This window comes from Gymnogyps californianus, chromosome 4 (assembly GCF_018139145.2).
Source record: "Gymnogyps californianus isolate 813 chromosome 4, ASM1813914v2, whole genome shotgun sequence".
NCBI lineage: Eukaryota > Metazoa > Chordata > Aves > Accipitriformes > Cathartidae > Gymnogyps > Gymnogyps californianus.
The window spans coordinates 69356404-69374444 of NC_059474.1; the positions used below are offsets into that span (position 1 = coordinate 69356404).

Here is an 18041-nt window from a genome sequence, read left to right on the forward strand (position 1 = left end):
GCAAAAGTGTACGTCTTTCCTTTTTACTGTTATCAATGTGGTAATGGGCTAGTTCTTAGGTATAGGTTACCTTAATTTCTTTTTCAGATTAAAACATATGCTTTTCCATCCAGGTGTGGTCTTCTATGTTAAACAGCAAATTACTTATGAGTTTATATTACTGTATTTATAACTTCTTGTGAACAAATGTGCTACAATCCATTGCAGAAATTAGGTTAACAGGTTGTTTGGGCACAGAATTAGATTTTTTTGATCATTGACAAGGGGAATGCCTGCACTCTGAATTTCCATACAGTTTTAATTGCTGTAACAACATCATGCATCTCTCTTAGTTTTCCTTGCTTGTGAAGATTTGAAGGGAAGCTTCTAGTAACAATTTTAATTGTGTGTGTCCCCAAGGGGAAATTGCTGTGTGGATTGTCAGTTAGGTTTTTTTTCTTGGATGTTTGAATAGGCTCCTGGTCACATAAGGCTTCAAGGTTTGAGCTAAGGAAAGATGAAAATCTTTGCTTTCTTTGTTTGCCTGCTGTATCATTTATTGGCTTTTGGGGAAGTGCAGGGGGGAATGCTGAGTATTCTGGGAGGAATCCAGACACCTGACTTTACCAGTTATTTAGCAGAGCGAGAAGGTAGGTACCATTGAAGAAACTGTCTAGAACAAGGGACTCTTAATTTCTAGGGAGCAGCATGCTAGGGAGGAGGTCTTGGAGAAGTGCTTTCTGATATCAGCAGACCTATATTTGAAAGGGAAATGATGTTTTTCTGTAGTAAAGGGCCCTGCATACCGCATGGAAATTGTTAAATAGCGGGCTGTTTACCTATCTCCTCTTCTTTTTCTTCTGCCCACCACATTCTACAACCATGCTCTCTCCCATCGTTGAAGTTCCCCAGACCTGAGAAATCCAGTTATCTGCTCTGGTTTTGGATCCCATATGTAAAAACATCATGGGAGTCCAATACTGAACACCAGCATCTTCCTTGAAAGATTTAAAACAGTTCTTTTGTGTCAAAGGTGATAGTAAGATGTTGCTCACTCACTCGTGCTTTTCTCTTTCTGGAGAGGTTGCTAGCCAGCTAGTCAGCCAGCATCTTGTAGTGGCATTTGAGCTATTTTTTTCCACAAACTGTGAATCAGGATTGGGAGGATAAAGTCAGTGAATTATAAATAATCAGCTTTGATTTACCTGATTGTCTTTACAGACTTAATTGTGGAAAGTAATCCTTAGAGGGACTACTAGATAATTTCAAACTCTGAGAAGTGCTAAATACGTACAGAAAGATCAAATCAAAGATTGATTCTGATCCCTCTGGGTGCTACTACTAACACAGTCTTAAAATCCTTTGAAGAGGAAAGCCAGCAGTTGACATTTACTTTGGGTTAAGCATAAGAAAAGAAGATATAAAGGGAATGGGGTCTTTCTAGGATACCTAAGAACTAAGAAAATCTTGTGCTGTCATCTCAACTGGTGCTGGTCAACTGCTGCACGACACCTGATTTTCTGTTTCACTTAAACAACTTGTAGGCAACAGCAGCTGGGAACATCCTGTGACTATCTTAATCACTCTTCTTTAACAGTTTAGCAGTGGGGTGGGGGGAGGAAGTGGCCCCAACGTAGAAGAAATTAGGAGCCAATTGGTCCACCACTTATTATTTTATGGCCTATGTGTGGCTTCCATGCTGTAAGTATCTTTATTTGCATCAGTACAAATTCAATCAGATTTAACTATTTGTAGTAGGTATTGCCTTGCGGCAAAGTTATCAGGTGCTGCTACTAAGTAAGATTTCAAAAAAAACCAAAACAAATCCGTAAAATGCACTGGATGTGCCATGCTTCATGTCAGGCCAGCACCAAAACAACCAACCAAAAATTTCCATAAACTCACAAGTAGTGTTAGCATGCATAAACAGTAGTAAGAATATATCATTCTGTATCTCTAAAAACGAAAAGACAGACTTTTTCTTCAGGTAAAAGTAGATGAACAAATGTATTTCATGTAGGTATATGAGGGAGTTTTATCATTACCATCATCCTTTTTTTTTTTTTTTTTTTTTATTTATTCCTGAAGCTTAACATTTTAGTGGAAAACAGATTATTCACAGTGTCATTAAGAAAGTAGTTATGGAAAGGAATGCTGTTCACATGACAAGTTAAAGCAATCCTGGAGGTTCAGAAGAAAATGCTACCTGGCAAGTGTTAGATATCCAGAACAAATACAGAGTTCTTGAGCAAGAGATTCAGTTGCTTCAGAGCTGTCATCATGACAGTCTTTTATAGAGCTAGGCCTTGCTCCCTTGATTGCTGGAATATTATTTTGGTCAGGGATCATGTGTCTGCTAGGAGCTTTGATGAGAACACTGCTAGACAGTGTCTACATCGTATTCTTTGCTAAGTTTTCCGGGGGGCGGGGGTGGGAATTGAATGTGGTTTTATCCTGTTCCTGATATCAAGTAGTGCATGGAAATGTTTCTATAGATCTGAAGTATGATTTATTTCTTTCTGAGGACTGTTCTCTGTCTTAATCTGTCATAAAATAACAGAGATCATGCAATTGAGTCAGAAAAACCTTTCCCAGGATTTTCCCATTTTCTGTAGGAACACACAAGAGATGGTGGAATGAGTAACAATGTAGCGTATGTGTCTGGCTTGAGGGCCTGTGCTCTCTAGCCTTCTTCCGCCAATTCCTAAACTAGGTTTATTTCACACTCCTATTTTATTTCAGAATGAATTCTGGAGTGTGTTATGTCTCATGTTAAAGGAATGTTAACAAATACAGTTTTTATCGAGGCTTTTTATGAATGCTGTTCTCAGTCACAGTCTTTGAGTGAACCATGAGAGTCTAGCCCCTAATATTTACTATGCTCCTTTTTTAAATTTCCCCCCCCTCTGTATCTGTCAGAGGTCAAACTCAACTGTGTGTATGAAGGATTTTTTGGATAATTTCTACTAGCAAATGCAGAAAATCCTAATTTGTTTCTCTTATGTTGAGATTCATTTGTTACTTAGCAAGATGATGTTACTGAGGATAATTAGTAAGGTTAAATCAAATCATATTTTGTTTTCTTATTGTTGCAAAAAGAGTTGCAGTTCCATATCAGGAGAAATTGTTTAGTAAAATTTTCAAGTAGGCTTCCCTCTGTTTGAACAGGTCTCTGTTGTGATTGTGATGGTCACCATGTTTAATGGAGAGTTTTTCATAAATTGGCTTTGGGTAAATCCAGCACTGCTGGGGTAAGAACTTCTATGGTGGAATTATTAGACTTTCTTCTTTTTATTTATACTGTCTATCATGAGGAGACAAAGATTTACTCGCATAGCAGAATTAAATGAAGCAGAGGAGTATATGGGCCCACAGGACTTTAAGATATACAGTAAGTTGCGTACATTTGTAATCCAGTTCCATCAGCTTGTTACTGACTTCACATCTCTAAGCAGTAAGATGATATCCAACAGTAGCTCTAGATTTAGGACTTAGTAGGCCTATTGGTAAGCAAGTTTTCAATTATGTCATTCTTGTGTTTTGTTTTTTCTACTACCCCCTCATTCTTCAGAGGCATACACAATGTAATTTTATTTCAATTCTCGTACAGTTTATGCTGAAGAGCTGATATTCTTACATCTGTTGAATGTAGCATTAAGACTATTCCAGACTGCTGTTTATAGTAGACGTGCTGTTGCAGTAAGGTAGTAATTAGCCCAACACTGTGTGGCTCCATCTGAATATCTTTTTGAACTGTACATTCTTTGAATGAATGGTGACCTGAGGAATCTTTGACTCCTAGAAAGAAGTCAAGAAATAGAATTCATCTAGATTGAGAGAAGCAGAGTCCAGAGTCTGACCTCCACATTAAACAATGAAACATAGCCTTGCATTTTTCTGGACACACTTACATATGGATTTGTAAGAAAGCACAAGCAAAAGGTAAAAACTCTACTGCATTTGTTCCAGTAAGTTAAAGAAAAAGAAACTGTGGGTAGATGTAAAATTAAATGCTTCCATTGGGCAACAGTCCTGATTCCAGCTTTGCAAATTTATGAAAGTGTATTCTGGCTCATATAAAACTACCCAGCTGAACCTCTGACAGATATACTTGTATTTCTTCTCTTTTAAAGTTCATTTGTACAAAAAATATATCTCCAGTGAGACATGTTTATGAATTTGGGATCTTTCTCAGATGAGACATTGCATTTTAAATTTACACAAATAGTTTTCACAACAGTCTCTTGCATTTGTTTCCAACGAGTAAATATTCCTTGAGCTGAGCATTACATCTGCTCTGGATCCTGTGAAATGTTACTTTGCATTTGCTTATTGAAACCTGGCATGCTATAACAAACTTGAGTAATGTTACAGTTATCAGGTTTTGCCCCACTTGCCTTTACTGAGTATCTGTATCCACAGAGTCCTTATCCAGATGCAAAAGTGTTTTAGTTGTTTGTATACTATACTTCTGCAGTATTTGGGGATTATTTACATAGGTTTAGGGTCTTTAAATTCCTTGATTTTAGGAGAGGCAACCCTCTTTCATTCTCTAGTTCCTCGGAAACAAGTCATTCCTGTGGAACCAGGAGAAATGCTTTCACTTAACCCCAGTGTTTTTTGTGTCTTAGAAAGCAACAACTTGTCCTCTTGCTGGTAAAGAATAAGTAGGATTTTTTAATTTGGTAGCACTCAGGTATAAGTTATTGCAGTCTTTTTCTAACAATTAAAATCAGTCAGGAACTACATTTTTGTGTAACAGATAAAATGTTAGAGCCACGTAGTTTTGTGGGCCCGTCTTCTGGTAGAAGATCAGAAATCTAGTTCTCTTCAATGTGTAATAAGATCCCTTTTCAGTGAGGGGAATGTTTTTCTTTTGTTTTAGGTGTATTTTCTTCCCCCACCTATAAAGGGTGCTTGAGAGCTAGCAGCTGGCAGCTACTACTATTGACTTTTTTAAACTCTCATGATATTCCCATTTTCTTATTTATTCATTTCCCATATTAATTTTTTGAAGCATTCCAGCATTCTCTGGGATGTGAAGTGCAAGGCATGAAGTGTAATCACTAGGATATCTCCACTAAGTTAGTCAAGATGATTTGATATAAGATTAACTCAGTGTGACTAGTTTTCAGACACTTACATCTTTAATATTCTCATTGCATAATCTGATTTTTTCAAATACTTTCTTTTGTATAATTTAACTGTAGCTATGTCTAGACATATTTCCTGGATATGGCTAAACAATTTTGAAGGTAAATTATGAGCTGATTTTTTTGCACCTTCACACAAACATAATATCATTCCATATATACATTAGAACAAATGGGAACTGCAGACATCAGAAGTACAGTTTTCATCCATTTTGCAAACCTCTGCACCTTTGTAAGATTAGTTATTTCCCAGTAGTGTTTTCAGTCATTTAACTTTCATTTGCAATAAATTTGTGCAGTGCATCCATACAGTCCATTTATATTGTTTCTGTTTGTACCCAGCAGTTCTGGTTCAGAAAAATTGATAGGACCTCTTCCTCTATGCTCTTCTATCTCCTGGTTTCTGATGTCTTAATTCTATTTGCCTTAAGGTCATCTTCTATAAGGCCATTGCTTAACAAGTAACTATTGTAGGATTTTCTTTTAAACCACTTGTTTCTTTGCTTACAGGAGATTCTGCTTATTCTCTCCTTTCTTGTAGGATTCTGTGGTGGTCTGTTACCTTTCATAAAAGGCAGCTGCCAATATTAACACCTTGTCTCGTTCTTCGGTCAGCAGTCCCATTTGTAATGTAAATTTGCCTGAACTTCAGAGGGGTTTTTTTTCCATATATTTTCAGACTTCTTTGCTATAGCATGTTCCGCTGCTCTTGTTCAATCTGTTTTCTGTTCTCTTTGTATAGCTGTCTGCTCGTTCACTTTCTGCTATCCTACTTCCTGATTTCCCCTACCTCTCTTCAGTAGATGGTTGAAGTGCTGCTATCTTCCCTGAGAGCAGCCTGACTCACCTGAAAATTGTAGGAGATGATGTCCTTATTTTGGATGGATGCTGCTTTGAAGAGGGACTAAGGTTTTTAGATCTTTGTACAGGAATTGGAAAATCTCAGGGCTTTTCGGTGCTTGGGGGGTAGGGGGAGGAGGAACTCAAATTCATGACTAAGATAAGAATTTAAATAAAAGGGCTAGTAATGTGTCATCTTAAGTAATTTTTAAGAACTTTGTGGCCTGTTTCCTTTTATGAAAACCTTAGTCCACATACTTAACCAGATGGGGTCTTTGATAATTCTGTCACTAGTGTGTATTTTGTGTTGTGACTAGAAAGTTAGAATGCAGATAGTGCTGTTTGTTGGAATGAACTTGGGAAATTGTAGGGGTTTTTGTTTTGTTGTGTTTGACGCTTTTTTTTTTTTTTTTTTTTTTTTTTGGTAAAGCAGTCTCCCTGTTTGTTTTTTTTTCCCTGTCTTCTGATCAGGTAAAAGTTACTGGAAGAGTTTTCAAAGAAACAGTTCTATGAATCTCATTTGCCATGTTTATGCTATCATTTGCTCCATTTTTACAACAGTTGATCCTTTAAACATATAATTGTTAGAGAATCTTCTGGTTCTATTCTGTATTGTCACACAGCATATCAAAAATGACTTGTATCAGTTGGTCATCATCTTCCAGACTCCTACTTAGTAGGATACTTACCTGTTACTTTGTGTATATGGGGCCTTCTCCTTAGTTACTTGTCCGTAAAATGAAAAAACATTGCAGTGAGATAAGCTTTTATGATTTTAAGTGCTTTCCAAAAGGTACAAAGTGTTTGATTTCACTAAATGAGATTTGCACTTCTTTCTAAATGTGCAGTGTTGGCTATATATTTTCTAGTAATTTTTTGTGTTTTTTTTAATGTACTGTTTCCTTTCTCCCATCTGCATCTATAATACTCTGAGCTACTGATAATTTTACTTGGATAGCACCCTGTTTTTTAAAAAAAAAATTTTCTTTTAAAAATCCCTCATCCCTCTTTCAGAATGCTGGACTTTTGGAAAGTTTAAAGACTTGCAGCAAACCATGGCTTTTCTACCATTCATTTTTAGGACCAGACTGTCCAGATGCAGTCTGTTCCAGTATGTCTGCAACTTAGACTTTAAACATCTTAGGTACCAGAAGTAGGCAAACTGAAGCAGAAAGTTTGTTTTGGGCTGCATTACCTATTTTTGATACTGTCAGCCAGGCCACCACTCTAGAGCATAAGCTCAAGAATTTTTTTTGTTGCTTTTTCAGCTTCAGCATACTATCTGCCAAGCTCAAGGGAAGTAACTGAGATTCACATTGGAGCCAAGTCCCTGTAGGTCTGAAGGATTTCCCTTGATACCAGGAGTCTTCTCAAAGTTTAATAGCAGTGCACCTGCAAACGTATGGCATTCCTGTCTATTGTGACAGCTGGTTAAGGAGACGTAGGTCCCAGTAGGATAATGCTAATGAGCTTAGGATATGTTTGCCTTCCCTTCCTCCACTATTGACTGATCCTTAAATGAATTACGAAAACCATTTTTCATTAAATCGGAGATCCAAAATTTCACAGCTGTTATGACTGATTTCAGTTGGAGACAGTATTTCTTCTGGAGCAACAGGTTCCTGTTAAGATGGAATCTGTTTTAGCTGAAACCAAACTAAACTGTGGATTGAAGGTTTGCTTTGGAGTTTTAGGCCTTATTTCCGTTCATGCACATATGAGATTCCATACTAGACTGCATTGTCACTCTGTATTTGCTGATTTGATCACTCTGCTTTTCAAAGGGACAGGGAGAAGGTTTTTGTATTTTTGTTAAGTTCCAGCAGATAGGATGGCTGCCACTTAAAACACACAGACAGGCAGTCCTTCTCTAATGAGATTTAATTTATGGATGTGTCAAGCATAAACTCTACCTGAAAGTTCAAGTGACCTCACTCAACAAAAAAATAAGATTTTAAAGATGTGGGACTTGAGAGCAAACTGTCCAAGCCTATTTAACATTTTTGGCCTTCTCTGAAACGTTATGTACATCTTGAGACATGTATTTTTGTAATTAATTTTGAGCTGCCTTATGCATCATCCCTCACAGAACATAATAAAAAAAAAAAGTGTAAATGGCACAACAAATGTAAAAACAGTGTTCCATTCTTTCCAGAGAGACTTTCCTAGCAAACAATCTGTGACAAATTCCTGATGGTTTCTGCAGATACATTTTCTAGAGTGAAGAGTTGTTTTCAGCCAAATTCTAGAGGATGAAGTATTCAAAGATTGTTGTCTATTTTTTCTCTTTTTTTTTTTCTTTCCTTTTGCTTGCTCTTTTTTTGCCACCCAGAGTTAAGCGGACAATATTTTCTGAAATTACAGTTGAGTAAGACAGTTTTGGCTGACAAATCCGCAGTAGCTGAGCATTTGGCAGGCTATTTATTTGTCTCTCAGGCTGCATGTACCTGATTGTACAAGTGTTACGGGCAAGTACTGCGAGCAGATGCAGTAGTGTGAGTGTGATGGGCAGGGTGGCGGTTGCTTAAGTACCACGGACAGGGGCCCCTCCACACTTGTCCAGACCATCTGTGTATCAACCTGGTGGGACTTCTATCAATGTGACTTCATCTGTCAGGAGTTTTTTATGTGGGCAGTTCAGCATAGCCTTGACCCTTTTGCAGGCATCAGTACTTACGATTCTTTATCACTTGATGCTTTTGAAATGGCTGTTTTTCCTGTGAGTCCATGTCATAAAATTCTTGGTGTTCCACAGCATGTGCAACTGTACCCCATTTTCTCCCATTTGACAATAGTCTTATGTGCATACTTACTCACCAGAGACTCCCCTCGTGTCTAAGGTTTAATTGTTGTCCTCTTCGTGCTCCTCATCTGATTTCAGAAGATTTCAAAAACAAACTATGAGGGCAATAATAATGCAAAACCTGACTTTCGGTGTTTAACACTTCATGGATTAAATTTCAATGCTGTATTCTTCCTAAGTTTATTCCTGTTTTAGTATTGAAATTCTGTCTGAATCAATGAAATACATCTGGGAAGAGATTGCATTGTTTGATCAGCAGAATCAAATCAAATGGTTCCTTGCTTTTTTACTGTATGGGGAAATTCTGATCAGGACACCTCATTCTAAAGAATATCAAAATGGACCAGTCAATGAAACCATTTCACGAGTTGGCTGGTGAATCACCTCTGCTAAATGAAATTTAGGTTGCATCATAGCTCAATTGACATCATCTGCTTACTTCGGAAACATGCCTATTTCTGTGATCTACAAAGTGGCAATGTGGTATAACCCACTGACATTGTCCAACATGTGTTGTGCTGCTTATGTAATCCAAACATGAAATTTGGAAAGGCACAGAGTCTCTATTTGAGCATCATAGATGCTAATCCTTGGCCCACCATGCAAGGAGGCTATGGCTTGCTGGTTACCCACACTGGGAACCTATCAATGCATTTTTGTGGAGTAGCTATTTACTGACTGTAACTGTGATTCTTGGAGGTGTTGTAGTTTAGCTGCTATGATTGAATCTGCATTGTTTTAAGAAACCGTAGGAATTTACATGTTAAATCATAAGGAAATGAGAATGCATCAAGATTGGTTTTCATGTAGGAGACCACTAGGCAGTATAGGACCTGTACATGACCCTGTTTTGAGGAATTCCAGTTCTTCAAACATTTTTGTGTCCTTGAGGTGATGCCCAAAGGGGATGCCCACTGGCAATTCTGTATCACAGTTCCTGTTGGATAGCCATGACAAACTCATACTGATGCTCAGGTTGGTAATGATGGCAATGAGATGGGGGAGAGAGAGGGGGCATGGTTTGAATAAATTTTGGATCAGACTTCAGACAGGTTTGTCAATAGTTTTTTGTATTGTCAGTGATCTGTCTGCAGATCTCCATCCATCCAGTTGCATGTCTCGTGTAAAAACTACTTGCAAGTTTTCAGTGATACCTGTGTAGAACCATTATATTTTTAGTTCCAAGCATTACACTAGCCTCCAATTTAATGGTTTTATGCTATTTACCAAGTATTTAAAAAAAAAAAAAATCTTCTGTGGTTTGAATTCTTTTTGCACCTTAGTCTGTTGCTCTTTCACAACTTGTCAAGTGTATTTAAAACTTGGCCTATCATAATTTAAAGGAAGAGATCCTCATAGTGGGATAACATTGTCTTAGCTGATTCCTTCCCCATCAGAGGCTATAACTCCAGTTTTTAGATGTCTGCCTTTTACCAGTTCACAGTGAAAGACCCTCAAGATGACGGTGAGCTTCTTTTGCTTGACATAATAAAGCAGAAGTGTCGCTTTACAGAGCACTTTCTAAAGAATATTTAGTTTTTGCAAGACTTCTTACCACTTCATTCAACAGTTCAGAAATGACTGAAATGAAGACAAGCTATGGGTGATTCTGGACATATATACACTGTCACTTGCAAACAGCTTAGTTGCATAAACTGAAATGGCACACTTGATGCATTTGATTATTCATATGGGTACAAATGATTCTGAGAGAAACTCTGCAAGATGTGTTGAAAACTGATCTGTGCAAAATGAAGTCAAATTTAGTGCATTCATGAAAACTTGGCCAAACTTATTTTGCCATTTGTCATAGTGTTTCCCTGTTATGTTGAGCTGATTGAGCACTTCTGTAGTGTATTTGCAGGGTCTTTGGTCTAGTTGACTTCTGTGCTACTTCTAGGCTCAGATACATATTCTGTGGCAAATATTTATTTTGATAATCTATATCAGTAAACTCTACTTACTCTTTCTAGCTTGGCTTGTGTGTTTAGTTGTCTTTATTTTAATTGGATAGAACTTTCTAACACCTGGGCATTGGTTAATTTTTACTGTTTTAATCTGGAGCAGAATAGTCTGAAGAAGGAGGTTCTATAAAACGTTTTGCAAGGATCTTTGACCTTTTTCAACCTTCCCAGTCTTCCCAAAAGTTATTTCTTTCAGGTCATTTGAACAAAAAGCTTATATATGATAGGAATTTTTAGTATTTGCAGGTTTCACTGCCTAATATAGCTTATTCTGCAACTAGTATCCTGTCGGCCCAAATCCATAGTTGAACCTTCCTGAGGGATGGACTGTGCTCCTCTAGACTCTTCAGGAACTGCTATTTGGAAGAATGGAAAAGTTCTCTTACCTAATGGACTGAAGTTAGATTTCTTGACTGTTTAAGGAGGTGACTGATTAAGACCACAGAGCCACCTCCTTAGGTGGTCGTTGCTTCGTTAGAGCAAAGAAGTGTGCTTTTCACAGTGGGTCCTTTGAGCATGTTTCTGTGTTTCTTGTTAAGCTGCTAATGTGGTGTCCCTCCTTTGACTCACTTGGAACTTGCGAAGTTTCTTTTGGACATGCTTCATTTTTCTGCTGGAACTGGTGCATCACTGCTATTAACTGGTTCTCTTCCTTCCTAAGTGAAGTGATGGCTGAAGCCCAAGCTCTGCTACTTCATGTGTTGACAGTTCCAATACTTGGAATTAATGCAGAGGTCTACTGGTTCTGAATCCTAGTAGCTACATGGTAGAACATGGCAGTTATGGAAAGAGAATTTTGGAAATTTAGCCAGCCACCTTTCTTCTTGCCAGTTGTTGTGAAAACATATTTGGATAGCTGTAAAAAAACAATGGCTAAACAGGGAAAAGCCTTTCCCATATTTGATCACTCAACTCGGACAAAGTCTGGGTATTGATAAATACTTCATTTCTGAAAATAGCATTTATTTCCTCTGGAACTTAGTTTTATAATCTTCTGCTTGGAATAATACATTATTTATTGAGAACACCTGCTTTGAAAAGCTATGGGGTTTTACATAACTGTATGGTAAGAACTAGTTAAGCACACAGAAAGGCAAAATTATATTTGTGAAGAAGAGTCTAGCCACTACTTTTAATTTCAAAGGTGGCTAAGTCACTAAAATAAAAAGAAGCAGCTTTAACAGTTTTATGAGAAAAGTAGAAGGAGTAAAATCAAATGCTGTTTGGTTTCATAGCCTGTTTTAGAGGCAGCCACTAGAAATACGTGTTGCCATTTGGATCTAGTAGTACAGATGATTAAATGGAAATGTGATGAGGTACCAACATCTCAGAATCACATTGTATCATGCTGAAGCTGTGATGGCAGCAGTAATTCTCAGCTTTCTGTCAGTACATGTGTGCAGAAGAGGATTTTTTTTTTCTCCAGGGGAAGAAAACAGGCTGCTTTTTCTTCCTACACATGCACAGAAAAAATTATTCCCCTGAAATCTGGGAGCCCTGTCTAGCATACATTCTGGGATGTGTTTGTAATGACCCTGAATATGAAACTACTTACAGTGGGGTTTTTTTCCTTTCTGTATCTTCACAGAAGATATCCTCATAGGGCAACAAAAATCATGTATTGTTTCAAGGATGTTAGCCTACTGTAAATATAGCAAACAGCTTGGGTTGGGTTTATAAGCCTAGTAGAAGTAGCAGTTTGAGTTATATGCCACTTTGAAGACACCACAGAATTTAAGCAGAGTATCACTGAGTGTGGAAAAGAGGTCAATATTCAGTTTAAGTAGGATTAAGTACAATAGAAAAGCCACCTTTGGAGAAATAATTTCCTATCCTATAAGGAGGCCAGCAATACCAGTGTAGAACAAGCTTCCTCTTAAAAGCTCTGGTCTTGCGTTCAGTCATCTTTCTGAAGTGTAGCCTCAAGTTGCTTTGGCCTCGAATTTTTTTTATGGTTTTGTGGTTTGCATCTTCTATGGTAGAACACCCATTAGTTGCAATAGTAGCTTTGACAAATGTGTACGGAATTCTGTAGAACCTCTGGACTATACAATAAAGTGAAGAAACAGGGCTATTAAATTGGCTGGGGAGGAGATTTCCATTGAGAACATTACTTCTGGTTTGGCTTTCAAAATAACATGGATTACTGGAGTGGGAGTATATGTCCATAGGTAAAGCTGTAGCATGCAGAGGACAGGAAAAATAAGAAAGCAATGGAGAGAAAGCAGGAGAAGAGATAGATAAGAGTATATAACAGCAGCAAAGGACAAGTGAGTGATTTTTTTCTATTTCAATTTTTATCCCTTTGTTCCTTTATTTTGACTTTCATGTTCTTCTTGTTCACCAGTTGTCACAAAATTTATAGTATTAGAAGCAAATTTTAAAAAACCCAAAGCGTAGGCTTTTAGTATATTGTGTGTAAGATGAGTTTAGAGCCACAGGAACTGTCCTAAGTTACTAATATTGAACTTGCATTGATTCTTTCCTTTGTTTCCCTTTTTTTAACCTTTTCTGACAAAACACAGAAAGAAACTTCCAATTTTTAATTTCACTCAGGTAATTAATAACATAGCTGATTTTTAAAACTTTCCTGGAAGCCAGTTAATTGTGACTGATTCTTAATGACCTACATAGGAGGAAAAAATACAGGAGGAAACTTAATGTGGTATTTTCTCATAGTGGACTTATGCTATAGAGTTGGAGTGAAACATATTTGTGTGTGTATATATGTGTATACAGTGGCTAGTACTTTTCAAGAACAGGCTTGACAGCAAAGTCAACTGAAATGGATTTAAAGTATAGTATTTACTAGAGGTAGAGCTGCTAGTGCCACCTGTACTTAAGGTTGTGTGACCCTTTCCATTTTAAGGCTTAACTCTTAGTTACTTTATAACCAAACTTTTGCCAAAGTTCAGTTCAGACAGATTTTTCCGTGCCAGATGTCTGCTTTGGGTTCAGTTTTTTTTTTTGAAAGTTTCAGCCAAAGCAGTTCTGTTCCAAGAATAAGGCTAGTGAAAAGTATGCTATTTTGCTTGTGTGAGAATATTCTGGTGTCCTCCTTTGATGCTCCAGTGCCCCCAAGCTCTGAAGCAAGGATTTGAAATTTGGCAATAGTTCAGCCTTTGTGTTGAGGATGTGCCTTTTGCCTCCCTGTAAAAATCCACCCAAATTTCCAGACCGGTTTACAAGGCTTTGAAAGATTGCCATTTGCATGAGCTTAATAAGAATTTCTGAAAACTTCACAGTAAGTTTCCTTTAGATTCTGTTCACACTGGGAATGCTCCAGGCAGAGTAGAGCTGCATATTTCATCCCACTTCTGCTAGGAACTGTGATGGCTGGATCTGGGTGCTGGCATTGAACTAAGAGTGGGCAGCATTTTGTCTTGTACCACCACCGCCTATTCCCATGTCCTATTCCTTCTCCCTGGTGAAGGACCTGGGCCCCCTGGAAAAAGTAACTGTCTCACTCATCTGAAAGAGCATGACAGATGTGGAGAAGAATTTCGGAGTGTGTGTGTGTCTGGTTTGTACCATTCCTTTGGTCACAGAAAATATGTGTATCATACTGGCAAAATATTACTTCCTTTTCTAGTGGATGTTCGGATAATAATCATTAGGTTTTGTTGTATTTAAACTTCAGTAGTTGAGTGGGTCTCAAGGTTTTAATCATTTTACTGAACTATGTAGGCATCAATTTAAAAAAAAGTTAGACTCAAAAAATGTCACAGTATGGCAATGTTATTTAGAGGGCAAAAATCAAGAGCTCACTTTTTTCAAACGTTGAAGTCTAACTCAGACCTCTTGCACTTAATACATTGTAGTACAGCCTCCAACTTCATCACAAGTGTCGCATGCTTTGTCCAAGAGGCAACTATTTGATTGGAATTGGGAAAGGGGTCTATTCTGAGGATGCGTCCAGGATTTGTACAGTAAAGGATGTTTGTTCATCTGTTACAGAAATTGGAACATGTGGAGTAAGTGAAGCAGAGATTTCAGGAATAAAAAAAAGGCTTTGTGGCTAAGACAATTGAATGCTGCTTGATGAATTGTGTGCAATCTGTGCTTAGTCATGGTGTTTTTACATGATGCACTCAAATAACTGTTCCTAGGTGGCTGCTCATACTGTGTGTTCTAGTGGCTGGTTTGAGAATTTTCATCAATTTGCAGAAATGCAGATACTTATAACTGCAAGTGAACTCAGTGGGAGCTAAACCTCATGTAAAATACCGTATTTTACTAAGGACAGTAAAAATCAGGTTCAACATATGTGAAATTTGACATCTGGAACTAGGGAATATTTTAATTTAATTAACCTAATGCCTCAGTTGCCTGTTTTACAGATGTAGAAATTACTTGTCCCATCTCTGTAGAAAGGCTTATGAAGAAATTGGTTGCCTTTGTAGCAGGACTGAAAAATAACATGCTATCAATAAAGCATATGACCACCTCCCATTGATCAGGGATGAAACAAAGCATTGATAAATATGTAATCAAAAGTTTATTTATGTAATAAGATACAAGTATATTATTACATTAGTAAAATTACCTTTGCAACTCTTAACTTTCCAATGCTTACCTTTATGACCCTAATAATTCTCTTTAAAATAAAAGGTGTGATTTTCTCTGTGAATTTAATAAGCATCCAACTTCTTTTTGTACAAATAGTCCAATTTTGCCAATCTCTTGGGAGCTCTCTTGGTTCTGGAGGTGGAGTCATTATTTCACTCTTTGCAATTTCTTTCCCAATAAAGCATGCAAACCTGAACTGTATTGGATCTGTCTGAAACCAATGATGTCAACCTATAGAAAGCGGTACTTTTTTTTTTTACTGTATGAACTAATCCATTTCATACTGATCCAAGCATAAAAATCCCAATATCATAGCTCTGGAACTTACATTTTCCACTTTGAATCAGCAGTCAAAATTTGTAAACTGTGAGAATAATATTAAACTGCTAAATCATAGCTACTTTACCTTAGTACTAGTTGAATAAAACATTACTGGGATCCTTATCCTTTCTGTTCACTGTGGAGGTGGAAAGCATGGTTGCTCAAACGGTTGACTACTACCTCACCATGAGACTACTACCTTGCCATGATAAATTTCCCCTTTGTAAAGCCGCTTCAACAGTACATCATTTATCACTTTGTAAAGCCAACCATTACCTGAAGTTTCCTATGCAAAAAAAGATTTTGTAGGTTTTTTGAAAGGGACAGGATTACAACAAATAAGTGAATGTGTGTTTGTGGAAGTGTCTAGCTCCCGTGAAAGATTTGTTGCTAAGGTTTAGTGAATTTAATGCTTTGGAAATTATTTGTTGGAGAGCTTGCAGCAGTGGAGAGTTTTGGGTTGTGGGGTTGTTTTTTTTTTTTTTCCTTTCTTTTGTAAGATGGAGGTGTGAGAGGGTTTTTTTGTCTCTTTAAACTTAAAGTAATCATCAAACTTTTTTACTTGTTTCTTGGGTCATTCCCTAAAGGTGTTTGCTGCCTCTGAAACAGTAGATCTCAGATGGGTCTTCTGAAAGCTTCAGCAAAGGCAAGGCATTTGACAGGATGTTTGTCATGCAGTATTTTCAGGAGAAAGATGGGAATTTTGAGCTACTCAAAGCATAGATTTTCCTTAGAGGAACTCGGCTGCTAAGAACAGCAGTCTTATTTGCTTAGCTGTGTGAAATCCACTTGCTTGTGGACAACTGTTTTGGGTTTTGGTTTTTTCTCCCCTCCCCCAAGACTTCCGCTTACTTGTGTGCTCTTCCATATGTGTTTTGAGCTGTGCTTTGAAGTTGGGCAACTAGCTTTCAACAAAAGCTGTTACCACACTTCTGCATAGCATCTAGCTTGATTTCAGCATGCTGATTTGTCAGTGATGTGGTTTAGAGTTAACAAAATGCAATTCTTTGCTTGCTTTGACATTGGTTTCTGTAGGATTAAAATTAAAAAAGAAAAAAATGATCATATTACACTTGGTTTGTTTTATAAAAGCCAAGTCAAAACAGACCCTAGAATGTGATTAAATGGCTGTGCAGCAATTATTAATTGGGCAGGCATCTGTCTTGACACAGAAGTGAGGTGAAGTCCATGAGTTATCCTGTATTTTTTCCTCTGTCACCTTCCTTTTCCTCCTCCCTAGTCCCCCTAATAATCTAAGGAATTTCTGAAAACGCAGACTTTGTGTGGATTTAGTTTCCTACATAAGTCATTCTAGCATATTTTAGTTCAGAGTACCTAGATAAAACAGTTTAACTTTAAAATGCATATTTTCTGTCATCTTTGAGCAGTGTACTTCAGTAACAAGATCCAAGTAGTACTGCTTTGACTTTCTTGAATTTATACTCAAGTCTGTATTTTTTATATTGATTTTTATTTTAAGGTTAAGGCACAAAATGAAGGGTAGATTCTGAAAGGCAAAAGCAAACACAACTGTAGTCAGCCGAATTAATTTGTATCCAATTACGCCAGCAGTAAATTAGCTGTGAGTATTCAACTGTACTATTTCAAATTCATTTGAAAAAGTAACTAAAGTCTGATTTGCAAGACTTTGCTCTATTAAACAGGTGTAATATGTGATCATTTTTATTAAGTGTGTTAACTGTTTCTGTCTTGTTTTTGGCAGCAACTTGAATTAGTGGAACCAAGCGGCTGGATTCATGTTCCTTTAACAGATACTCATAAGAAGCCTATTCGCACGTTTATGATTCAGATTGCTGTTTTAGCTAATCACCAAAATGGAAGAGACACTCACATGAGACAAATCAAAGTGTACACCCCGGTGGAAGAGAGCTCTATTGGTAAATTTCCTAGATGTACAACAATTGATTTCATGATGTATCGCTCCATAAGATAAAATTTCTTAATGAGAAATAATAAAAGCATTTTTTGATGGCAGTATCATTGCTTAAGTATTCAAATACTTAAAAAGCAGGGTTTACTTCAGTGTAATTATATCTTTATGTTTATACTTTGTACAATTTTGAAATAAAGATAATCTTGTGTTACAGTATATTGTAGTCTGTAATTTTGCATTACTTTTGCTTGGAGTCTTTGAGTGCTCTTGTACTATCCGAGAGGAGAAAAACCCAGGCACTTTAAGAGAACATATTTGTGACTGGGAATCAATAATTGATTTGATATAATACAGTTGGGTTTTTTTGTTTGTTTGGTTTTTTGAGTGATTTCTTTGCCTAATGATCATGCATGGAAATAGTTTGTGCTATAGTGTTACTGTTCATTCTTTTACTTAAAAGTTGCTCTTTTTAAAGAGCATTCTTCTTGAACAGACATGGTTTAAAGACATTACCAGTA

At 37.1% G+C, this 18041-nt stretch overlaps 1 protein-coding gene across 5 annotated transcripts in view; it reads left to right on the forward strand.

The window, feature by feature from the left end:
* The window catches only part of ANAPC10 (anaphase promoting complex subunit 10), a 39027-nt gene extending 21288 nt beyond the window's left edge, over nt 1-17739 (forward strand). For 3 of the 5 annotated variants that reach the window (XM_050895947.1, XM_050895948.1, XM_050895949.1), the window contains exon 5: nt 17353-17739. In XM_050895947.1, the coding sequence (XP_050751904.1) occupies nt 17353-17583 (231 nt within the window). In that variant the 3' untranslated portion in view covers nt 17584-17739. Of the gene's footprint in view, nt 1-3781; nt 3922-7240; nt 7295-17352 lie in introns of those variants that run through there. The other 2 variants (XR_007766383.1, XM_050895950.1) reach the window with 2 other exon arrangements.
* Nucleotides 17740-18041: the final 302 nt, after the last annotated feature.